Raw genomic sequence first — 25296 nt, forward strand, 5'->3', positions numbered from 1 at the left:
TTAAATCCCGGCGGTTTGATGTAGACAACGTGCGGCTTGAATTCGCCAGTCCTCAATGTTTTCAATGCCTGCATCATCAAAAGAGAATTAGAAGAGCATCATCATTAGGAAACGAAATGACTCGCCTGATGATGCGGATTCAGGATGCAAGTGTAACCGAGTTCGATAATTTCCTTGATACTTCGATTGGCCGTCCCGTACAAGTTCCCCTTGTATTCACCGAATTCTACAAAAAGGCCATCGTCGATATCGCGTTCCATCTGCTGTCGATCGAGGAAATGATAGTCGACTCCGTCCGCTTCGCCCGGTTTCGGCAATCGTGAAGTATCTTCGAAATGGACAAACATTTTTGAATTGTTCGTTTTGAATAGTTTCGCACGTGGAATTACATGGGATGGTGGTTCTAAACTTGTCGGGGTCAAGTGCGATGAGACGCCGTTTTAGCTCGTTGCGTCCAACACCCGGCGGGCCGATGAGGACAATAGGCCGAGGAACAGCTGGGTAGGGCATCAGACGGGCCACTTCTTCGTAAGTGACAATTTCTTGCCGATCGAAATCTTCATTCTCTGCCAGAGCGTACATGACTTTTTGAGTGGGGCTGCTCTTTTCGCTTTTGAAAGAGCCAATTGAACGTGCTCGACTGCAACCTATTTCTTTTTGTTTCATTCAACAGGGGGAGCAAACAGCCAGCAGTAACCGAAAAACACACAAAGAAAACGAATCAGCAGCCGAGAAAAACAAAAAAATATTCAAGCAAACAGAAAACTATAATCCCTAGTTAAACAAGGAATGTATCGATCTCGATCCAAACATCAAAGGGTATTGATTTCTATTGGAGCAGAAAGAGGGAGGCCGATCCAAGAGGCAACATCAATAAAACTGTTATGATGGCAAACATAAAAGAGGTCGCTGGGATTCAATACGACACCAAAAGCGTTCCTCCACACGGGGATTCTTTAGAGTTTTTTAATTGATAATAAAAATCATAGACAATTACAAATTCATAGGCAGAACGAATATGAAAACTGGCGGACGGCCATAATCACTAAATGTACATGCAATTGGTATTTTTCGGAGAATTTGTAAATGGCTACAAAGAGAGCGAAAATAAATTTACAAAAAAAAAGCCAGACTCACCTTGTTGATCGCTGTTATTGTTAGCCGAGTGAGCCCTCTCATAAGCGATGCGCTTCTCCTGCAGCATGCGGCTAGGAATTAATCCAGCGCGCATCTGTTTATCGCCTTCATGCCTCGCTTGCCACCTATTAAAACATGAAATTGTGGCCCATTTAATGGACAGCTAAATGAGTTGACTGTTGGTTGTTTTACCAGTAAGGATCGTCCTGACTAACGATATGAATAATGTCTCCTCTTCGAAAATCGAGCCCGGCTTCCTTACACGGCTTCAGGAGAAACAAATTATTAGAACCACGAGCGTATTGAAAGGACATTTTATAATTGATTATTATTCGCTTACAATGTATCGATCAAGGGCAGCCGCGAAATCAAAAAGTGCTCGAACTCTGACGCGGTTCTCCCTAGATGGCCTTTGGCTTTCACTCGGCATCAATTTGTCCACTGAATTGAATTCTGTCCACGTAACGACTCCCGCAGACGTCGAACCGATTTTATTATCCAAGAGTTTCACCTTCGAATCACCAAATGGCGTCCGTCGCAAAATTCCCGTAACGCCCGTCCTCTCCACCGCACCCAAAAAATCCAATCAACATCACGACACCCTTCATTATCGGTATTTCCTAATAATCTAATTCAATTGCCGAATAGAAGTGAACTTTAATTTACGTGCAACAAGACACGGAACTTTGGTATTTCCATCGGACATTGTTGTCCAGCCATCGGCAAAGGCCATTGACTCGTCCAGCCTTTTAACTTCCGTATTGAACTCGCCAAGTCAAAGTCCGTCGGAGGCGGTGATGAGTCCGGCCGCCAGCAGCCCACCGATAATCCAGTTCAGCCATCCAGCAGCGATTTTCAATCAGTTCGTAGTGTCGCTCGTCGATCACAGCGTTTTGAAGTTGTGCCAAGATGGTGACGCTGGCGCCTTGTCCCGATACCTCAGCCTCCACCACGACAAAGTTTCAGCCAGAAATTTAAATGCCCCAGATCAAACGGGAAAAGTAAATCATTAAATTCGTGGTTTAACTTATTAGTTAAACGCCAGTGTTTTATTCGTTGCTGTTCATCAGTCAGGTTTGTTGCATGCGGCAATGACAGGAAATGTGGCCATCGCCCGTCTTTTAATCAAATTACCTGGCCTTGAAGTCAATTTGGCTGATAATGAGGGTAACACTGCCCTTCACCTGGCATCACAAGCAGGTATACTCACTAATGATGAAATGAATCACTGAAATCTAAAAGCGATTGCATAACAGGTCACGCAGATGTCGTTAGTCTACTGACATTGTGTCCAAATTTATCCATCGACATACGTAACAACGCCGGCCTTACTGTAACAAATTCTATACCTCGTTTGTTTTCCAAACGTTGTGATGTCAGACATGTAAATTGAATTGATTTTCATTTGTTTTATAAAGGCTTTAATGAAAGCTGCTTTGCAAGGCCGAGTTCGATGCACTCGGCTGCTTCTATTGGCCGGAGCTTCGCCCGTCCTGAGAGATTTCGGCCGGGGATTATGTTCGGTGGAATGGGCCCGTCTGACGGGCCGTACTAAATGCGCTGAAATTATCGACAAGTACATGGACAAGATGCAATTGAATCCCGGACTGGGATTGAAAACGTTTCATCACGGTGGAGTTGTAGCCTCTTCTGAGCCAAGCCTCCAGCAATTCTCTAAACGCTCATCGCTCGTCCTCCTCCCATCGGGCAAAACCAAAGACTCTTGGGTAATTCGTTTCAATTGAAAAGAGAATTTGCATTTGATTTTCAAACGAATGCACTTTCCACAGGTTAAAAATACGCTGAAAAAAGCCATTCGAATTGTAAGCGGTGGAGGATCGGATCAAAATGGAAACAGTAAAGGATCGACGTTTAGCATTGCGTCTCAATTGACGGGCAGTGGAGTCATGGGCGCCAGTGTTTTATTGCCCGGCGATCCTTCTCGAAGATCTTCCATGCCCGTCTTGCCTACAAATAACTCGGGCGGAGCTGCTGGTTTTGTTGCCGAACTGTTTGATCGACATCGTTCACAAGGTCGTTCGCAATCGCATCATCCGCCGACCTCTTTCAACGTGCCCAGGATTCAAGTCTCTTACTGGAACAATACGGTAGGAGGCAACATCCCTCCACCACCGTCCAGCACACCGAAAATTATACCGGGCGAAATGAGACCGCAAACGAGTAGCCGCAACCGGCAACGTTCAAAGAGTTCAACTCGATCCTGAAATGTTTATATTGGGAAGGTAAATCTTGAAAATTGAAAAACAGATGATTGTGAGTAAAATGTGTTGAAAATATGTAATGTGATGGATGTCCATAAACCAAAACAAAACGACAAAGAACTATGGATGTGACAAATTAACATGGTTTAGGAGGTACCTACAAGGATTTATTGAGAAAAATTCATGTGATTAAGCACCGGAAAAATAAGCTTTTGTATGATACGAACTCTCTGTGGGTTTCCAAGTAAATTTTCACTTTTATTTATTCATTTTCTCTGTTTGTTGGCATCGTTAACTGTTGAAATGTTGGCTGCGTCGTTAATCGAATCTCTACAACAGGATAAGTAAATGGAGTAGGTTACAATACTAGTATACACGTTGTTTATTGTGCAGGGGAAAATTCACTCAAATAATTCTCTGTGGAAAAGTGAGGGGGAACAGCGAAAAACACCGTCATCCAAACATCATGGCGGATTTCGACATTGCCAGACTTCAAGAATTCTGCTGTGGTCGTGGTCTACTCCGCAGCACCGTCGCACCGGTCGCACCGTAAAAGAGGTTTACTTAGCGCTCGGCCCCGGTGCCCGGTGCAAATATGGGTTGACTGGCCAGCTAACAACGGAACGTGCTGGTACGGTGACACAGAAAATGTATTATTTTTCACTTTTTTTTCAGCATTATGCCAGCACTTTTCGTTATTAAGCTCATCAAGGTCAACCCATATTTGCACCGGGGCAGAATCCTAGGTCTTTTAGATTGCTTAGTCAGAGCAGAGTAATAGAATACTGGTGTAGCCACGGCCATGTTAACTCCCCCTCTCGGAATTTTTCCCAAAAGTTGTTGCCAATTTCGCGTATCGATTGTGAGAAAATGAGGCAAGATATCGATTTAAGTGTCCAATAACCGTAACTGCCACCTATGAATTGAGTTTTAAGGGTTGTTAAGAAATCTCTTCATGCTCTTACTTTTTTCACACTAATTAATTAAGCCACTTTTTGTTTACTTTCTGAAGTACAGACGACGAAAATGAGCGAAATCATAGCGAAAACGTAATACATCACAAGTTCACAACACAGCCGCTGTGGCGCTTTCGTTATAGGACAGAAAGACTTTCAGGCCAAAAAGGCAATGGAAGGGCCCGCCATAAGCGTGGCTACACCATTATTCTATTACTCTGGTCAGAGTCATAGATTAGAATTAGATAGATTAGATTGCAATTGTAGCCTAATATATTACTCTGGCTTAGTTATTACGTAATTATGATATGAATTTGCGTGTACTAAATACTACAAAGCGAATTTTTTTACCTAAATCAAACTGGCAACGCAGAATGTTTACATGAGCATTTCGTGCGAAATAGATTGCCAATCGCCCCAAAATATCCGGGAAACGGGGCGGTGGTCGTTTCACTTCATGTTTGTGCACGGCAAGCAAAACCAGGATATTACTCTTTCTTCAATACCAGATCTTCTTTCTCGTGTAAACGGTTCCACTCTCCCGTGTATTTGCGTAGGATAGTCGTAGTTTGGAGTTTGGACGTATTGGAAGACTAATTGTGTCTTGGTCAGATCAAATCAAATCTCGAAGAAGTTTGAAAAGACGGAAGTAATTGAAGTTCCAAATACGCCAGAGGCATTGGCTGCATGCTTGCAAGGTAAGATTCTTCGTTGACTTGCTCCTGCTTTGCCGTTTGGCATTGATATGGGCAGATCGATCGATTCTTAAATTGGGGATGGACGATACGGCTGTTGCCTATCTCGAAATAGCAAAGATACTTTTAGAGGAAGTTCCATTAACTAAGGCCCTTGGATTCCCTGACGTGTGGCGTTAGGCGTTACGTCAGTAAAAACCATGTACTTAGCCAGCAGTTGCGAGGAGAGCAGCAATGGATGAAGAGTGTCATGAAATTATGTTCCCATACTAGCTGCTGCACGAGGAAGAATCGGCACAAAATTTTCCCTGAGCAGCTCCTCCTCCATTTCCCCTTCATGACATAAGGGTTCGTAATTACAATACAAGTGACATTTATCAACTTTTTTGTTTTTCTTTGTAGTATCTACAAGTTGTAAGAAGATGGCAGAGGCTGAACAGCCGAAATCAGAACAGGATTTGTTATTTAATGGGGCGAAATTGGTTTGCAACAATCAGCTTTTTAATCCATACGTTGACGGGATGTATGGCGGATATTGGAGGCGCATGGAATATCCTAGGGAACCCCTTGACCCAGGGAAAAAGTCGGAAATGATCGAAGTGGAAAAAAAAGAAGCCACAATAAGAAGAATTAAAAATGAAGACTGCCTTGATGGGTGGAAAGATGTGGCTGACAAGCTCGTCAAGGACAACCTGAATAATACAACCCACAATAATATCCTACGAGTTTTTTGTTACGAGGAGGACGTTGCCAACGGATATAGGTCATAATTTTTCACCTTTTTGGCTAAAGTATTAGTAGTGTCAAGTAAAAGAAATTATTTTTGTTCGTTGTCCAGGTATTTTGCCCTAGAACCGTACAGTGCTACGTTATATGAATATTGCACTGACCGGTACAAGGGAGCGATGCCAAATCAATCGCTAGTTATTTATCAAATTACCAACGGAATCTTCTATCTGCATGGCCAAGGAATTGTTCATGGCGATTTAAATCCATTAAACGTCGTCATTGCTGCCCAGTCGCGTCCTGTGCGCATTAAAATATCAGATTTTGGATTGAGCAAATTCAGTTACAGCAAACAGCTGTCGCAGAAGATGAAAGAAAAAGAAAAACCTTTTGAGAGGGAACTCTGCCTGAGAAAGTATTGGACACTGTCAGAGGAAACTGACTCCCTGGAAGGCATCGAAGACGCCACCGAAGATGTCATTGCAGTTGGATGCATTTTGTTTTATTATCTAAAGCGTGGCAAACACCTTTTTGGTAATGATTCTAAGTCAATCTTGGAAAACCTCAATAAAAAGAATCCAGTCAATTTACCAAGTAAGTTTGCATACATTCGCCGCATTTACGACTCTAAATTGTCTTTTTTTGTTCATTGAGATTTGGGTAAAAATCATTTTGCGTACGAGCCCATCAAAAATATGATAAATCCCCCAGGAAAAGGATTCAATTGGTTGCACATAGCAAATGAGAAATTTAAAGAAGCCCTTTCACGCAAGTCAAGAATTTCCGTTTCGTGTATAGTCTAAGTAATCATTTTCTAAAATTTAATTAATTTTTTGATTAAATTTGCAGTCCAAGTCAACACCAACAAACTACTTGGTAGTGGAACTTTTGGACAAGTGGTCGAGGGGAAATTTAACGGCGATCCCGTTGCAGTCAAACAAATGACGACGACAACCGCTCAAAAACAAATCATTCAAAGAGAAATGAATACACACATAGAATTGAATCACGTCAACGTAGTGAAACTCTTGGACGTCGCTGATTCGGCCGACAATAGATTCACGTAAACTGTCCATCTTATTTCATTTCCAAATTTATTGGAATTAAACAATTTGTTGAAACCTCTGGACAGGCATCAGGTTTTGGAATTGTGTGGCGGGACATTGACGGATTATTGCGAAAATAAATACAGCGGACCGGAATTGCCACCAGACGAATTGGTCCTTTATCAAATCACCAATGGATTGCATTACATCCACTCGAGAAATTTAGTTCATCGCGATATTAAACCGGAAAACATCCTCATTTCAATGACGACGCCCGTTCAGATGAAAGTCTCTGATTTGTCGTTTGTTAAGAAAACTCGGGACGATATTTTTTCGCAGAGTAAAATCCGAGGAACTCTTCCCTGGATGGCACCTGAGACACTTAAGGTTTTAATTGACACTGAAAACAAGTCTGCCGAGCTCCCAAATGGAACAATCAAAAGTGACACGTTTTCATCCGGATGTGTTTTTTTCTATTTCCTGACGCGTGGCACACATCCATTTGGGAAAAATCAAGTCTCTGCCCCTGCCAATATTTCGAAAAACAACCCGGAGGAACTCGTCAGCTACAAGCAAAGTAAGTCATTCCACTAGTTATTTCTTTACGTCATTTAATTTAGCAAAGATTTCACTCTTTTTCTAAAATTCACTTAATTAAAATGTTTGAAAAAGATTTGGTGGCAGACGACGTAAACGGAAGACTCATTGCTGGTTTGATTGAAAAACTGATTCAATTTGAAAAAAAAGAAAGAATCGGATTGCCTGAGGTCATAAAACAACTAGCCGCTGTATTGTACGGGATGGGTAAAAACTCAACAGCTTCATTTGAAAATGAATTGATTATGGTGATTCTTCTTTTATTTCTTTTTTTAGACAAAAGCAATTTTCAATTGAGGCTCGTTGAAGCGTCGTTAAGTGGGTATTACGGAATGAGTTCCCATCCCACTGAACCGATTCTTGCATGTGCCAATGAGAAAAAGTTAATATTTTACACAGCCGAAAATTTGGCTATTCCGTTTTCCAATTGGAGAAAGAAGAAAGAAGTCACATTTCAACATCTAAACTTTGAGGAACTTGAATTGCTTGAGTGGAATGTAAGTCAATAATGGACTGACTTTTTATCCCTGATTTCGTACGGAAACATAGTCCCCTAACAACATCTGAATTTGATCTGGTTGTTACGGATAAATGTAAAACGAAATCACGGACAGACAGAAATAATTTATCCGTACAACTAAGAGAAAATATAACGTGAAATCTTGAATTAGATTACCGGGACACGACTAGCTGCTGGATTTAATGAAGGTACTGTCATCGTATGGAGTTACCCAGAGTGCTAAATCCTCTTTCAAAAGAAATTTTCGGATATCGGAGTTATAAATTGGAATCCAACCAGGCCCAACTTATTTGCTGCTTATGCGGTAAGTAACAATGTCAATTTTGATTGGCCCATCAACAAACTTGGATTCATCTTCATGTCAGTTATCTGTTCTTTACTTTATTTATTTATTTTTTGCGAAATGCTTAAAATTTACTTGGCGACGCCATTCAAAAAGAGTTGAAGTTTATTGGATAGTTTCATTAACATCGTCGCTATTCTGATTGCGTCAAAAAGAAACTGTTACAGTCAATTCATTTAGATTTGATGTTTGAAATTAACGATTTATTCCTCAAATTGAAAATTGAATTCTCCATTTACATAAAGTGAACGTGCGGAGATGTCAGTTCAGCAAAGTCAAAACTGCGCCTTTTTATGCCCATTATTCGTCAATTTATTTTTACGTTTGGCCAATTTATTTTCTTTTTCTTCACCATTCTTCATCCAGTTCTGGAGTGATCAAGTTTTCGTATGTGATTCATCCATTGGCGACGTGATCACCATAATTAATAGTATAAAAGTTACGTCTGTGAAGTGGATCTCTGAAAATCGAATCGCCGTCTCTTCTTTATATGGAACGACCAAAATTTTTGAAATGGAGGAAAACAATTTGACAACAACTCGACTCGTGAAAGAATTCACAATATCAATCAAATATTGTGATTATCTGGAGTGGAGTGAAAGGACCCAATATTTGGCCAGTGGTAGTGAGAAGTTGATCAATGTAAATAATTTGTTTATTGACGTAATGGAATGAAATTGAGGAAATTGAATTTTGTTTTTCCTATTCGATTTGTCTTTTTTCTTCTTGGCAGATTTTGTCTATGGACCACGACAGGCCAATTTATAACTTGGAGCAGGAGGAGGAGGAGGATAAAAGATTTGCTTGGCGCTTGTGCACAGGAAATGGGGAAGAAGAGGGCGGAATCGAAATGGCAAGGAAATCAGCCAAAAACTTCACTTTTGCTTTGTAAGTCATTTAAAACTTTAATTCAAGTTCTACCAAATTGTTTGTTTGACTGAAGGCCTTTTTAAAGTGCGCGTCTATTCTTTTCAAACGCGAATCACCCGATGAATCGTTGCGACTGAATTAAAAACTATTAGCCACGGGGGCGGGGATTCGAACACATTTTTTTCTGAAATTAGTAAATTCAACTTGAAGTTTAACGAACGCAGTGTCATTCGATAGCGGATGCCAAGCGAAAGGCATACAGGAAAATAAACGAAAGGAAAAAGTCAAACGAATGAATTGGCGAATCCAATGCGTTTCCCTGTTAGTCCTGTAAAGGAACCTGACAGACTTTCCAGCTGGTCTACCATCTGCCAAAGCTAAATATCAACAAAGAAAAGTAAGCAGCCCAAGGAGGGAAAATTTCCGCAATTAAAAAGGAGTCCGCACGAGGGGATAGGCATTTTTTAATTTAAAAAAAAAAAAACGCTTTGTGAATTGGTGTAAAATCCATGTTCGATGTTTTTGTTTTCAGTTCCGGTATCCTCTGATGGGTTTCTTTTTGTGATTTAGTTGTTCGATGAAAGGCGTTTTTATTTGGAATCCTCTGGAAAACGAACAACAGCCGCGACGTCTTTCGCATGAGAAATACATAGAAATGGTCGCCTTTTCATCGGACGGTCGATTTCTTGCAGCCGTAGGCCCTGAGAATTTAATGATTTGGTCAACGGAGGTGAGAAAAAACTATTAAGAAAATCATTGTTTTAGCCATGAGTTAACATAATCAAATAATGCTTCGCGCTTAAAGTTAAAAAAATTCTTTTAACTTTAAACAAAATTTTATTTCTTCCACTTTATGCTTTTCAGGACTGGGTACAAATATACAAAGTCAACAAACGTTTTGGGGACCCAACGAATATATCATTTTTTACAACAAAATCTACAAACCTTTACGAGAATAAATTAATTGTCAATTATGGGTATGAGGTAAGTGATATCTGCTTCGATCCACGGATTTCAAATAATTCAACCTGACGATTATTTTACTATTTGACCATGTCACACAATTTATGCTCGTGCGAACCATTTTCTTTCAATGTAGGGCAGCAGCTTATTTGAATTCGCGTTCGAAGAAAGTAACATTTCTGATTCGACCATTGAAATATCAACAAAAAACGATGACGAGGACGACGATGAAGACGTGGACGCCGATAGGGAAGACATTAGTCCTCCAAAACGCCTAAAGGGGTCATTCCCCTAAATAGAAACTAGTGAAAAACAGGATGTCCTGCAAAAGACAACCATTTAATATTTTCTAAACAAATATGCTTCAATGATATTTTTATCCAAATGTACTGGGGCCCTTCAAACTACGTGTTGTATTTTTGCATTCTGGTTGTTTTCACTGCATCGTGCGTCTAGATTTGATTTGATTTTCATTTAGAGGTAAAAGAATCTCACTGATTGCAAGAGAAGGAAAATTTCGCAAACATATGCTATTGGTGGAAACTTACGTGTTCGATCTCCATCAGCAAATTGCAGTTTTTTGTTTGTACGAGCTGCTTTTTCATTTCTTGCCTTCTAGATGTTATGTCACATTGAAATGTTTTCAATAAGACAAAACAAAGGAAAAAACATTGTCGAATCAGGAAACCCTGTCAATTTGTTCCATAAAAAACAATTTTCTCTCACCAAGGGCAAAAGCAGACAGACTGAAAAAAATAATTTTCACTTCTTTATGTATAAACTGTCACACAGCCATTGCTATTTTCTGGAATGTAAAGCAGAATAATTGCCATTTTACCATAAATCCGGATTGTCTTGAATCGGGACATGCCGACGGAACTGGGCCTGGATGTTTTCGGGTAGGGAACTCATTTCTGTCACGTTCCGGAACAGACCAGGTGGCAAGAAACCAATCAAAAGCGGAGCGTGTTGCTCCAAGATTTTTCTTCTTTCCTCTGCGATCGCTTCGTCTTCGGCCTGTTGACGCAATTCTTCCATGCGTCGTTCTTCCTCCTTCTCGGCCAATTCCAATTTCTTCAGCTGACGTCGCTCTTCGAGTAAGGCCGCCTGTTCTTTCTGCAATTGCGTGAGATCCTTGTGTCTTCGTTCAGCGGCCTCTCGTTCAGCCTTTTCCTCCAACACAGCTTGCTCCAGCATCTATCAAGAAAATTCGAATAGTATATCAATCCCATTTTTGCTAGAAATTAGAAAATCGTCAGTATGTTTACCCATGAACGTTCGTTAAGTTCTTCTTCTTTCTGCGCTTTCTTCTTAAGCTCGAGCTGGCGCAATTGTTCAGCCATATCTTCATTCCATTTGATTCGTTGGGCTTGAGTCATCTTCTCTAATTCTTCAGCTTTTTTGTTCTCCAGTTCTTCCTTCTCTTCACAACCGTATTCGATCCATAACTCTTCTCTTTCACGACGCCGGTGCTATGTTTATTTGATTGAAGAAAAAATATTTAGAAAAATGTCATTTCTCACGTGTTTATGATGTACCTCCTCGACTTCTAAAACCTTTTGAAGCCGATGGCGGATAGCAGCAAGTTTCTCGGCTTTCTCTTTCCTTTCTTGCTGCTGCATTTGACTCAAGCGACGTCGTTGGAGTTGGCATTCTTCAATTAATCTATCTTCCTCCATTTCAATAAACTTCTGGATGGCTTTCCATTGATTCTGCAATCTGATACAATGGTCTAATCCTTCTGCTAGACGACGCTTCTTTCGCTCTCGATCTTCTCGTTCCCTGGAATTTAAAATGTTTCGCTTTAGGACAACTCTTTTTAAAAACAGAAGATTTCTCTTACTGTCGCAAGGATTTCTCTTACTTAAGCAAGTCAAGGAAGAAAAATGTCCGGAATTGGAAAGGAGTTTGTGCGAGTATGTTGTCTGTTGTTTGCTGTTTGTTCCAGTATTATCTGACGGTTTCTCGTATCTAGTGCATCGAAATCCAGTTGCGTTTTTACTTGGAATTGTCTGGAAAGCGAACAAAAGCCGCAACGTCTTTCAAAGACATAGAAACGCTCGCCTTTACCTCTAACGGTTCCCTGTCATTAAGGATTAATTAAGTACAGCGTAGAAAACTCGACTATCCGTTTAGCAATTGGAGAACGGAAGTCAAATATCTACCTGAAAACCACGAAGTGCCATCATTGCTGTGGGCCATGATTCAAATGATTTTCTCACTTTTAAGTCATGATTTCGTGCGCGAAAATATTACCGTTTTTGTCAGTGCGGCGAAATTATTGCATAAGATATCCATTCTTTTTTCAGGTATGAAATTTAGACGTCTTCCATGTTGGACGGGGGAAACGAAAAGCGTTAACTTATCAAAATCTCTGAATAAAAAGACGAAAGAGGCCACGTCTGACAATCTCCTATACATTAAATGGGTAATGGCGCAAATGATACAGATGACAGGGGGCAGTCATAATAGAATGAAAGAGGGGCGCAGCTATAGAATAATGTGAGAAAAAGGGGGACATGGAATTGATTTTCTTGTTTGGGTTAATTTGGTTTCATACTGGGATTTCATACTGACCACAAGGGAAACTTCACAAACAATTCTGTTTTTTAAACTATAAATAACTGAAATGAAATAATATTGATTTCTAGTTGAAATGAGATTTCTAAAATATAAGGGATGGCTCGAGAGTTAGACACACATATTCAGAAATCTGAAGGAAAAATGCAGAGTCGGGCAACAAAAAAATGGGAGTCAAAGAGAGACAACGGCGACTAGAACTTGTGTGAATTATCTTGTTATACTTGAGTTTCAGCTGCACGGAATCAAAACTTGGAGGAGGGCGGATAATATGGCAGAGCTTTCTGAAAACTTTGGGCTCGAATAAATAATAAAATAAACAATTAAAGGACGGGGAAATGGCAGGGTTAACAATTATTTGTATATAAAATTAACTAACAGACCTATCCCGACTCGCGAGAGTATTTAAATTCTTCCTTGGCAAAATGTTACGAATGTCTTTGTCTTTTTTCTTTTTTCTTTTTTTAAGATTTAAGATTTAGATTTAGGGAATGCCTAATGAATCAAAGAGATTAAGAAAAAGAGAGAGAGGGAGAAAGAGAGAAGTCGAGGAGGTCAGACGACCCAAGAAACGGGAACCCATTGGGCTTGGGTGTCCAGTTTACGAGCGACGACGAGCAACTGCTCAAAGGCCGTCGACAGGTCGCCATTGACGATAACGTCGTCAAAGAGGTGGCCGTAATGAAGTTCGATCCGCTGGCCGCTGCGGATCATTTCGGCGAGTTCGTCGTCGGTGAAACCACGTGAAGAATTCTCATCGAACGTCGACCGAGCGTAAGCAGCTGAACGTGTTTCACGCAAAACGTTGAATCCCGGCGGTTTGATGTAGACAACGTGCGGCTTGAATTCGCCAGTCCTCAATGTTTTCAATGCCTGCATCATCAAAAGAGAATTAGAAGAGCATCATCATTAGGAAACGAAATGACTCGCCTGATGATGCGGATTCAGGATGCAAGTGTAACCGAGTTCGATAATTTCCTTGATACTTCGATTGGCCGTCCCGTACAAGTTCCCCTTGTATTCACCGAATTCTACAAAAAGGCCATCGTCGATATCGCGTTCCATCTGCTGTCGATCGAGGAAATGATAGTCGACTCCGTCCGCTTCGCCCGGTTTCGGCAATCGTGAAGTATCTTCGAAATGGACAAACATTTTTGAATTGTTCGTTTTGAATAGTTTCGCACGTGGAATTACATGGGATGGTGGTTCTAAACTTGTCGGGGTCAAGTGCGATGAGACGCCGTTTTAGCTCGTTGCGTCCAACACCCGGCGGGCCGATGAGGACAATCGGCCGAGGAACAGCTGGGTAGGGCATCAGACGGGCCACTTCTTCGTAAGTGACAATTTCTTGCCGATCGAAATCTTCATTCTCTGCCAGAGCGTACATGACTTTTTGAGTGGGGCTGCTCTTTTCGCTTTTGAAAGAGCCAATTGAACGTGCTCGACTGCAACCTATTTCTTTTGTTTCATTCAACAGGGGGAGCAAACAGCCAGCAGTAACCGAAAAACACACAAAGAAAACGAATCAGCAGCCGAGAAAAACAAAAAAATATTCAAGCAAACAGAAAACTATAATCCCTAGTTAAACAAGGAATGTATCGATCTCGATCCAAACATCAAAGGGTATTGATTTCTATTGGAGCAGAAAGAGGGAGGCCGATCCAAGAGGCAACATCAATAAAACTGTTATGATGGCAAACATAAAAGAGGTCGCTGGGATTCAATACGACACCAAAAGCGTTCCTCCACACGGGGATTCTTTAGAGTTTTTTAATTGATAATAAAAATCATAGACAATTACAAATTCATAGGCAGAACGAATATGAAAACTGGCGGACGGCCATAATCACTAAATGTACATGCAATTGGTATTTTTCGGAGAATTTGTAAATGGCTACAAAGAGAGCGAAAATAAATATAAAAAAAAAAGCCAGACTCACCTTGTTGATCGCTGTTATTGTTAGCCGAGTGAGCCCTCTCATAAGCGATGCGCTTCTCCTGCAGCATGCGGCTAGGAATTAATCCAGCGCGCATCTGTTTATCGCCTTCATGCCTCGCTTGCCACCTATTAAAACATGAAATTGTGGCCCATTTAATGGACAGCTAAATGAGTTGACTGTTGGTTGTTTTACCAGTAAGGATCGTCCTGACTAACGATATGAATAATGTCTCCTCTTCGAAAATCGAGCCCGGCTTCCTTACACGGCTTCAGGAGAAACAAATTATTAGAACCACGAGCGTATTGAAAGGACATTTTATAATTGATTATTATTCGCTTACAATGTATCGATCAAGGGCAGCCGTGAAATCAAAAAGTGCTCGAACTCTGACGCGGTTCTCCCTAGATGGCCTTTGGCTTTCACTCGGCATCAATTTGTCCACTGAATTGAATTCTGTCCACGTAACGACTCCCGCAGACGTCGAACCGATTTTATTATCCAAGAGTTTCACCTTCGAATCACCAAATGGCGTCCGTCGCAAAATTCCCGTAACGCCCGCCCTCTCCACCGGACCCAAAAAATCCAATCAACATCACGACACTCTTCATTATCGGTATTTCCTAATAATCTAATTCAATTGCCGAATAGAAGTGAACTTTAATTTACATGCAACAAGACACGGAACTTTGGTATTACCATCGGACATTGTTGTCCAGCCATCGGCAAAGGCCATTGACTCGTCCAGCCTTTTAACTTCCGTATTGAACTCGCCAAGTCAAAGTCCGTCGGAGGCGGTGATGAGTCCGGCCGCCAGCAGCCCACCGATAATCCAGTTCAGCCATCCAGCAGCGATTTTCAATCAGTTCGTCGTGTCGCTCGTCGATCACAGCGTTTTCAAGTTGTGCCAAGATGGTGACGCTGGCGCCTTGTCCCGATACCTCAGCCTCCACCACGACAAAGTTTCAGCCAGAAATTTAAATGCCACAGATCAAACGGGAAAAGTAAATCATTAACATCGTGGTTTCACATATTAGTTAAACGCCAGTGTTTTATTCTTTGCTGTTCATCAGTCAGGTTTGTTGCATGCGGCAATGACAGGAAATGTGGCCATCGCCCGTCTTTTAATCAAATTACCTGGCCTTGAAGTCAATTTGGCTGATAGCGAGGGTAACACTGCCCTTCACCTGGCCTCACAAGCAGGTATACTCACTAATGATGAAATGAATCACTGAAATCTAAAAGCGATTGCATAACAGGTCACGCAGATGTCGTTAGTCTACTGACATTGTGTCCAAATTTATCCATCGACATACGTAACAACGCCGGCCTTACTGTAACAAATTCTATACCTCGTTTGTTTTCCAAACGTTGTGATGTCAGACATGTAAATTGAATTCATTTTCATTTGTTTTATAAAGGCTTTAATGAAAGCTGCTTTGCAAGGCCGAGTTCGATGCACTCGGCTGCTTCTATTGGCCGGAGCTTCGCCCGTCCTGAGAGATTTCGGCCGGGGATTATGTTCGGTGGAATGGGCCCGTCTGACGGGCCGTACTAAATGCGCTGAAATTATCGACAAGTACATGGACAAGATGCAATTGAATCCCGGACTGGGATTGAAAACGTTTCATCACGGTGGAGTTGTAGCCTCTTCTGAGCCAAGCCTCCAGCAATTCTCTAAACGCTCATCGCTCGTCCTCCTCCCATCGGGCAAAACCAAAGACTCTTGGGTAATTCCTTTCAATTGAAAAGAGAATTTGCATTTGATTTTCAAACGAATGCACTTTCCACAGGTTAAAAATACGCTGAAAAAAGCCATTCGAATTGTAAGCGGTGGAGGATCGGATCAAAATGGAAACAGTAAAGGATCGACGTTTAGCATTGCGTCTCAATTGACGGGCAGTGGAGTCATGGGCGCCAGTGTTTTATTGCCAGGCGATCCGTCTCGAAGATCTTCCATGCCCGTCTTGCCTACAAATAACTCGGGCGGAGCTGCTGGTTTTGTTGCCGAACTGTTTTATCGACATCGTTCACAAGGCCGTTCGCAATCGCATCATCCACCGACCTCTTTCAGCGTGCCCAGGATTCAAGTCTCTTACTGGAACAATACGGTGGGAGGCAACATCCCTCCACCGCCGTCCAGCACACCGAAAATTATACCGGGCGAAATGAGACCGCAAACGAGTAGCCGCAACCGGCAACGTTCAAAGAGTTCAACTCGATCCTGAAATGTTTTTAATGGGAAGGTAAATCTTGAAAATTGAAAAACAGATGATTGTGAGTAAAATGTGTTGAAAATATGTAATGTGATGGATGTCCATAAACCAAAACAAAACGACAAAGAACTATGGATGTGACAAATTAACATGGTTTAGGAGGTACCTACAAGGATTTATTGAGAAAAATTCATGTGATTAAGCACCGGAAAAATAAGCTATTGGATTGTATGATACGAACTCTCTGTGGGTTTCCAAGTAAATTTTCACTTTTATTTATTCATTTTCTCTGTTTGTTGTCATCGTTAACTGTTGAAATGTTGGCTGCGTCGTTAATCGAATCTCTACAACAGGATAAGTAAATGGAGTAGGTTACAATACTAATATACACGTTGATTATTGTGCAGGGGAATATTCAGTCAAATACTCAAATAATTCTCTGTGGAAAAGTGAGGGGGAACAGCGAAAAACACCGTCATCCAAACATCATGGCGGATTTTGACATTGCCAGACTTCAAGAATTCTGCTGTGGTCGTGGTCTACTCCGCAGCACCAGAGTAATAGAATAATGGTGTAGCCACGCTTATGGCGGGCCCTCCCATTACCTTTTTGGCCTGAAAGTCTTTCTGGCCCGTAACGAAGGCCCCACAGCGTCTGTGTTGTGAACTTGTGATGTATTACGTTTTCGCTATGTTTTCGCTCATTTTCGTCGTCTGTACTTCAGAAAGTAAACAAAAAGTGGCTAAATTAATTAGTTTGAAAAAATGTATGTATAAACATATGGGTTGTTATAACAATAACAACCCTTAAAACTCAATTCATAGGTGGCGTTACGGTTAAGGGACACTTAAATCGATATCTTGCCTCATTTTCTCACAATCGATACGCGAAACTTGCAGCAACTTTTGGGAAAAAATCCGAGAGGGGGAGTTAACATGGCCGTGGCTACACCAGTATTCTATTACTCTGGCAGCACCGTCGCACCGGTCGCACCGTAAAAGAGGTTTACTTAGCGCTCGGCCCCGGTGCCCGGTGCAAATATGGGTTTACTGGCCAGCTAACAACGGAACGTGCTGGAACGGTGACACAGAAAATGTATAATTTTTCACTTTTTTTCCAGCATCATGCCAACACTTTTCGTTATTAAGCTCATCAAGGTCAACCCATATTTGCACCGGGGCAGAGTCCTAGGTCTTTTAGATTGCTTAGTCAGAGTCATAGATTAGAATTAGATAGATTAGATTGTAATTGTAGCCTAATCTATTGCTCTGGCTTAGTTATTACGTAATTATGATATAAATTTGTGTATACTACAAAGCGAATATTTTACCTAAATCAAACTGGCAACGCAAATGTTTACATGTGCATTTCTTGCGAAATAGATTGCCAACCGCCCAAAAATATCCGGGAAACGGGGCGGTGGTCGTTTCACTTCATGTTTGTGCACGGCAAGCAAAACCAGGATATTACTCTTTCTTCAATACCAGATCTTCTTTCTCGTGTAAACGGTTCCACTCTCCCGTGTAATTGAGTAGGATAGTCGTAGTTTGGAGTTTGGACGTATTGGAAGACTAATTGTGTCTTGGTCAGATCAAATCAAATCTCAACGGAGTTGAAAAGACGGAAGTAATTGAAGTTCCAAATACTCCAGAGGCATTGGCTGCATGCTTGCAAGGTAAGGTTCTTCGTTGACTTGTTCCTGCTTTGCCATTTGGCATTGATAAGGGCAGATCGATCGATTCTCAAATTAGAGATGGACGATACGGCTGTTGCCTATCTCGAAATACTTTGTAGCTTCCATTAACTAAGGCAATTTGAGAGGTTCCATTAACTAAGCTTGTTCCCGTTGGGTGGCGTTAGGCGTTACGTAATTTTCAGCAAACCATGTACTTAGCCAGCAGTTGCGAGGAGAGTAGCAATGGATGAAGAGTGAGTCATTAAGGAGTTAAAGGAGGAGGCACGGCTCACAAAAAGCCCTGTAAATAAATTGTGTGCCCATACTGGCTGCTGCACGGAGGAAGAATCGGCACAAAATTTTCCCTGAGCAGCTCCTCCTCCATTCCCCCTTCATGACATAAGGGTTCGTAATTACAATACAAGTGACATTTATCAACTTTTTGGTTTTTCTTTGTAGTATCTACAAGTTGTAAGAAGATGGCAGAGGCTGAACAGGATTTGTTATTTAATGGGGAGAAATTGGTTTGCAACAATCAGCTTTTTAATCCATACGTTGACGGGATGTATGGCGGATATTGGAAGCGCATGGAATATCCTAGTAAACCCCTTGAGCCAGGGAAAAAATGGGAAATGATCGAAAAGGAACAAAAAAAAGCCACAATAAGAAGAATTAAAAATGAAGACTGCCTTGATGGGTGGAAAGATGTGGCCGATAAACTCGTCAAGGACAACCTGAATAATACAACCCACAAAAATATCCTACGAGTTTTTTGTTACGAGGAGGACGTTGCCAACGGATGGAGGTTTTCATTTTTATATTTATTCACCTTTTTGGCTTAAGTATTAGTAGTGTCAAAGTAAAGACAAATTATTTTTTGTTCGTTGTCCAGGTATTTTGCCTCTAGAACCGTACAGTGCTACGTTATATGAATATTGCACTGGCCGGTACAAGGGAGCGATGCCAAATGAATCGCAAGTTCTTTATCAAATCGTTAATGGCATCTGGTACCTACATGACAACGAAATTATCCACGGAGATTTAAATCCATTGAATGTCGTCGTTGCCACTCATTCTCAACCTGTGCTCATGAAAATTTCAGATTCCCGATTGACCACATTTAGTGAAGTGAGAAGTGAAGAAAGAATGATTGGTGACGGAACATCTTTGAAGAGCCTGGAACTCTGTCAAAGTAAATACTGGACACTTTCGGGACAGAAAGACGTCATGGAAAAACACGTCAATGACGATTTTGTTGCTGCTGGATGTCTGCTGTTTTATTATTTGAAGAGCGCCAAACATGTTTTTGGCAATGACTTGACATCTATCTTGAAAAACCTCGAGGAAAAGAAACCAGTCAATTTAAAAGGTAAGTTTGCATTTGTTCACTGCACTTGTGTCTTTAACAATTTTCAATTGCTCATTCAGAATTGAGTAATAATCATGTTGCATACGATCCCATCCAAAAAATGATTATTCCTGCATCAAATGGACTCAATCCGTTGACCAAAGCCAAAAAGAAATTCGAAGAAGCACTTTCACGTAAGTAAAAAAACGTTCGTTTCGTGTATAGACTTAAAGAATAATTTCAAAAATGAAATTAATTAATTGATTGCAATTTTAGTACAAGTCACTAACAAACATCTTGGTCAAGGGAGTTTTGGACATGTATACGAAGGGAAATTTAACGGCGATCCTGTAGCGGTCAAAGAAATAGAGAAGAAAAAATCTCTAGAACTAACTATTCAAAGGGAAATGAGTACACACAAAGAGTTAAATCACGTCAACGTAGTGAAACTCTTGGACGTCGCTGATTCGGCCGACAATAAATTCACGTAAAATGGCCATCTCATTTAATTTCCAAATTTATTTGAATTAAACAATTTGTTGAAACCTCTGGACAGGCATCTGGTTTTGGAATTGTGTGGCGGGACATTGGAAGGTTATTGCCAAAACAAATACAGCGGACCGAAATTGCCGCCAGACGAATTGGTCCTTTATCAAATCGTCAATGGATTGCATTACATCCACTCGAGAGATTTGGTGCATCGCGATATTAAACCGGAAAACATCCTCATTTCAATGACGACGCCCGTTCAGATGAAAGTCTCTGATTTGTCGTTTGTTAAGAAAACACGGAAAGAAATGTTTTCTCAGAGCGAAATTAGAGGAACTCCGCTATGGTTGGCACCTGAGAGACTTGAGGTCCATAAAAACAGGCCTGCCGAGCTCCCAGATGGAACAATCAAAAGTGACACGTTTTCATCCGGATGTGTTTTTTTATATTTCCTGACGCGGGGTAAACATCCATTTGGAAATCAAGACACTTTCAAAGCCAATATTTTAATAGGAAATCCGATAGAATTCGTCAAGTACAAGCAAAGTAAGTCATACCGATAGATATTTCTTTACGTCATTTAATGCAGCAAAAATTCCCTCTTTTTCTAAAATTCACTTAATTAAAATGTTTGAAAAAGATTTGGCGGCAGACGACGTAAACGGAAGAATCCTTGCTGATTTGATTGAGGATATGATTAAATTTAAAGAAGAAGAAAGAATCGGATTGCCTGAGGTCATAAAACAACTAGCCGCTGTATTGGACGGGATGGGTAAAAACTCAATCGTTTCATTTGAAAATGAATTGATTATGGCGATCCTTTTATTTCTTTTTTTAGACAAAAGCAAATGTCAATTGAGGCTCGTTGAAGCGTCGTTAGGTGGGAAGTACATAATCCGTTCCCACCCCACTGAACTGATTCTTGCATGTATCAATAGAAAAGAGTTAATATTTTACACTGCCAAAAATTTGGCTATTCCGTTTTCCAATTGGAGAAAAGAGAAAGAATTCACATTTCAACCTCCAAACTTCGTTCGGTTGCTTGAGTGGAATGTAAGTGAATAATGGGCTGACTTTTTATCCCTGATTTCGTACGGAAACATAGTCCCCTAACAACATCTGAATTTGATCTGGTTGTTACGGATAAATGTAAAACGAAATCACGGACAGACAGAAATAATTTATCCGTACAACTAAGAGAAAATATAACGTGAAATCTTCAATTAGATTAACGGGACACAACTAGCTGCTGGTTTTTATGAAGGTACTGTCGTCGTATGGAGTTACCCAGAGTGCAAAATCCTCTTTCAAAAGATACTTCCGGTTCGTAGACCTATCGAAAAAATAAATTGGAATCCAACCAGGCCCAACTTATTTGCTGTTCATTATGTGGTAAGTTACAATGTCGATTTTGATTGGCCCATCAACAAACTTGGGTTCATCTTCATGTCAGTTATCTGTCCTTTACTTTATTTATTTATTTTTTGCTAAATGCTTAAAATTTACTTGACGACGCCATTCAAAAAGAGTTGAAGTTTATTGGATACTTTCATTAACATCGTCGCTATTCTGATTGCGTCAAAAAGAAACTGTTACAGTCAAAGCATTTAGATTTGATGTTTGAAATTAACGATTCATTCCTCAAATTCAAAATTGAATTCTCCATTTACATAAAGTGAACGTGCGGAGATGTCAGTTCAGCAAAGTCAAAACTGCGCCTTTTTATGCCCATTATTCGTCAATTTATTTTTACGTTTGGCCAATTTATTTTCTTTTTCTTCACCATTCTTCATCCAGGGCCAAAAGTTTTCGTATGTGATTCATCCATTGGCGACGTGATCACCACAATTGACTTTGAAGGCGTTTCGGATGTGAAGTGGATCTCTGAAAATCGAATCGCCATGGATTCTTCTTGGCATGGAAAGATCAAAATTTTTGAAATGGAGGAAAACAATTTGACTCGACTCGTGAAAGAATTCACACATAAATATTGTTATTATCTGGAGTGGAATGAAAGAACCCAATATTTGGCCAGTGGTGGTATTTATGAAATCAATGTAAATAATTTGTTTATTGACGTAATGGAATGAAATGGAGGAAATTGTATTTTGTTTTTCGTATTCGATTTGTCTTTTTTCTTCTTGGCAGATATGGTCTATGGACCACGACTGGCCAATTTATAGCCTGGAGTTTCATTTTTACAGTATATTTTATCTACTGCACACCGTGGAAAAATTTGCTTGGCGCTTGTGCACAGGAAATGGGGAAGAAAAGGGCGGAATCAAAATGGCAAGGAAATCAGCCAAAAACTTCACTTTTGCTTTGTAAGTCATTTAAAACTTAAATTCTAGTTCTACCAAATTGTTTGTTTGACTGAAGGCTTTAAAGTGCGCGTCTATTCTTTTCAACGCGAATCACCCGATGAATCGTTGCGACTGAATTAAAATCTATTAGCCACGGGGGCGGGGATTCCAACACATTTTTTTCTGAAATTAGTAAATTCAACTTGAAGTTTAACGAACACAGTGTCATTCGACAGCGGATGCCAAGCGAAAGGCATACAGGAAAATCAACGAAAGGAAAAAGTCAAACAAATGAATTGGCGAATCCAATGCGTTTCCCTGTTAGTCCTGTAAAGGAACCTGACAGACTTTTCAGCTGGTCTACCATCTGCCAAAGTTAAATATCAACAAAGAAAAGTAAACAGCTCAAGGAGAGAAAATGTCCGCAATTAAAAAGGAGTCCGTACGAGGGGATAGGCATTTTTTAATTAAAAAAAAAAACCCTTTGTGAATTTGGTGTAAAATCCTTGTCCGATGTTTTTGTTTTCAGTTCCGTTATCCTCTGATGGGTTTCTTTTTGTCATTTAGTTCATCGAGTGTCAAAGGCATTTTTATTTGGAATCCTCTGGAAAGCGAACAACAGCCGCGAAGTCTTTCCGATGAGAAATACATAAAAAGGCTCGCCTTTTCATCGGACGGTCGAATTCTTGTAGCCGTGGGCGATGAGGAATTAATGATTTGGCCAGCGGAGGTGAGAAAAAATCTGTTTATAAAATCATTGTTTTAGCCATGATTTAACATAATCAAACAATGCTACGCGCTTAAAGTTTAAAAATTCTTTTAACTTTAAACAAAATTTTATTTTCTCTTCCACTTTATCCTTTTCAGGACTGGGTACAAATATACAAAGTCAACAACAGGCAATCATTTCACAGCCCAAGGAAAATATCATTTTTTACCACAAAATCTACAAACCTTTACGAGAATAAACTTATAGTCCATTGTATCCGGGTAAGTGATATCTGCTTCGATCCACGGATTTCAAATAATTCAACCTGACGATTATTTTACTATTTGACCATGTCACACAATTTATACTCATGCGAACCATTTTCTTTCAATGTAGGACAGTAGCTTTACTTGAATTCGCGTTCGAAGAAAGTAACATTTCTGATTCGGCCATTGAAATATCCAACAGAATCCGATGACGAGGACGATCATGAAGACGTGGACGCTGATAGGGAAGACGTTAGTCCTCCTAAACGCCTAAAGGGGTCACTAATCCCTTCTAAATAGAACCTAGTAAAAAAAAGGATGTCCTGCAAAAGCAACCTTCAATATTTCTAAATAAATATGCTACAATGATATTTTTATCCAAATTTACTGGGGCCCTTCTAAACTATCGATGTTGGATTATTTGCATTCTGGTTGTTTTCACTGCATCGTGCGTCTAGATTTGATTTGATTTTCATTTAGAGGTAAAAGAATCTCACTGATTGCAAGAGAAGGAAAATTTCACAAGCATTGCGATTGGTGGAAACGTGTACGATCTCCATCAGCAAATTGCAGTTTTTTTTTTTTTTTCGTATTGTCTACGACCTACGAGATGCTTTTTCTTTTCTTGCCTTCTAGATGTTACTTTCACATTTAAAGAATTGTTTAATAACGTAAAAAAAGGAAAAAAAAACCCTTGTCGAATCAGCAAACCCTGCCAATTTGTTCCATAAAAAACCATTTTTTCTCACCAAGGGCAAAAGCAGACAGACTGAAAAAATAATTTTCACTTCTTTATGTATAAACTGTCACACAGCCATTGGTATTTTCTGGAATGTAAAGCAGAATAATCGCCATTTTACCATAAATCTGGATCGTCTTGAATCGGGACGTGCCGACGGAACTGGGCCTGGATGTTTTCGGATAGGGAACTCATTTCTGCCATGTTCCGAAACAGACCAGGTGGCAAGAAACCAATCAAAAGCGTAGCGTGTTGCTCCAAGATTCTTCTTCTTTCCTCTGCGATCGCTTCGTCTTCGGCCTGTTGACGCAATTCTTCCATGCGTCGTTCTTCCTCCTTCTCGGCCAATTCCAATTTCTTCAGCTGACGTCGATCTTCGAGTAAGGCCGCCTGTTCTTCTTCCTCCTTGTTCTTCTTCTTAAAAAAAAAAAAAAAATTTAAAAAAAAAAAAATTTATTTTTTTTTTTTTAAAAAAAAAAAAATAAAAAAAAAAAAAAAAAAAAAAAAAAAAAAAAAAAACTCCCTAGATGGCCTTTGGCTTTCACTCGGCATCAATTTGTCCACTGAATTGAATTCTGTCCACGTAACGACTCCCGCAGACGTCGAACCGATTTTATTATCCAAGAGTTTCACCTTCGAATCACCAAATGGCGTCCGTCGCAAAATTCCCGTAACGCCCGTCCTCTCCACCGGACCCAAAAAATCCAATCAACATCACGACACCCTTCATTATCGGTATTTCTTAATAATCTAATTCAATTGCCGAATAGAAGTGAACTTTAATTTACATGCAACAAAACACGGAACTTTGGTATTTCCATCGGACATTGTTGTCCAGCCATCGGCAAAGGCCATTGACTCGTCCAGCCTTTTAACTTCCGTATTGAACTCGCCAAGTCAAAGTCCGTCGGAGGCGGTGATGAGTCCGGCCGCCAGCAGCCCACCGATAATCCAGTTCA

General features: G+C 40.4%; 5 protein-coding genes and 1 long non-coding RNA gene across 9 annotated transcripts in view; 4 read left to right on the forward strand and 2 right to left on the reverse strand.

The window, feature by feature from the left end:
- The window catches only part of LOC116920420, a 92477-nt gene that overhangs the window by 58547 nt on the left and 8634 nt on the right, over positions 1-25296 (forward strand). Inside the window, exons 4-7 of the mRNA XM_045174899.1 lie at positions 5177-5255; positions 5413-5773; positions 5849-6330; positions 6391-6528. Coding sequence (XP_045030834.1) covers positions 5177-5255; positions 5413-5773; positions 5849-6330; positions 6391-6528 — 1060 coding nt within the window. The remainder of the gene's footprint in view (positions 1-5176; positions 5256-5412; positions 5774-5848; positions 6331-6390; positions 6529-25296) is intronic.
- Positions 1801-3624, forward strand: LOC116935393. The gene is made up of 5 exons (XM_045175161.1): positions 1801-2138; positions 2208-2337; positions 2394-2470; positions 2556-2864; positions 2928-3624. The coding sequence occupies exons 1-5, from the start codon at positions 1935-1937 to the stop codon at positions 3360-3362; spliced, it is 1155 nt and encodes a 384-aa protein (XP_045031096.1). The 5' UTR covers positions 1801-1934; the 3' UTR covers positions 3363-3624.
- On the reverse strand, positions 3422-4192 carry LOC123473897. Of its 2 annotated transcripts, none has more exons than XR_006648297.1 (2): positions 3587-4192; positions 3422-3516 (listed from the first exon to the last, which is right to left on the reverse strand). It is a non-coding gene; the product is annotated as an uncharacterized LOC123473897 (long non-coding RNA). The 2 variants fall into 2 exon arrangements; XR_006648298.1 differs by having other exon boundaries at positions 3583-4192.
- On the forward strand, positions 8213-23736 carry LOC123473819. 2 transcript variants are annotated; one of them, XM_045175220.1, is made up of 5 exons: positions 8223-8884; positions 8976-9130; positions 9683-9842; positions 9977-10096; positions 10212-11793. In XM_045175220.1, exons 1-5 carry the CDS (start codon positions 8501-8503, stop codon positions 10368-10370), a joined length of 978 nt encoding a protein of 325 aa, XP_045031155.1. In that variant the 5' UTR covers positions 8223-8500; the 3' UTR covers positions 10371-11793. The 2 variants fall into 2 exon arrangements, with proteins under 2 accessions (XP_045031160.1, XP_045031155.1); XM_045175225.1 differs by lacking the exons at positions 9683-9842; positions 9977-10096; positions 10212-11793 and adding exons at positions 23191-23353; positions 23491-23736 and having other exon boundaries at positions 8213-8884.
- On the reverse strand, positions 12477-25105 carry LOC123473814 (MAGUK p55 subfamily member 7-like). 2 transcript variants are annotated; one of them, XM_045175193.1, is made up of 7 exons: positions 24870-25105; positions 14936-15005; positions 14788-14861; positions 14596-14720; positions 13850-14113; positions 13586-13788; positions 12477-13528 (listed from the first exon to the last, which is right to left on the reverse strand). In XM_045175193.1, exons 1-7 carry the CDS (start codon positions 24887-24889, stop codon positions 13211-13213), a joined length of 1074 nt encoding a protein of 357 aa, XP_045031128.1. In that variant the 5' UTR covers positions 24890-25105; the 3' UTR covers positions 12477-13210. The 2 variants fall into 2 exon arrangements, with proteins under 2 accessions (XP_045031128.1, XP_045031127.1); XM_045175192.1 differs by lacking the exon at positions 24870-25105 and having other exon boundaries at positions 14936-15257.
- Positions 16020-16934, forward strand: LOC123473833. Its single transcript, XM_045175303.1, has 2 exons — positions 16020-16322; positions 16386-16934. The coding sequence occupies exons 1-2, from the start codon at positions 16020-16022 to the stop codon at positions 16818-16820; spliced, it is 738 nt and encodes a 245-aa protein (XP_045031238.1). The 3' UTR covers positions 16821-16934.

Source organism: Daphnia magna, linkage group LG1 (genome assembly GCF_020631705.1).
Source record: "Daphnia magna isolate NIES linkage group LG1, ASM2063170v1.1, whole genome shotgun sequence".
NCBI lineage: Eukaryota > Metazoa > Arthropoda > Branchiopoda > Diplostraca > Daphniidae > Daphnia > Daphnia magna.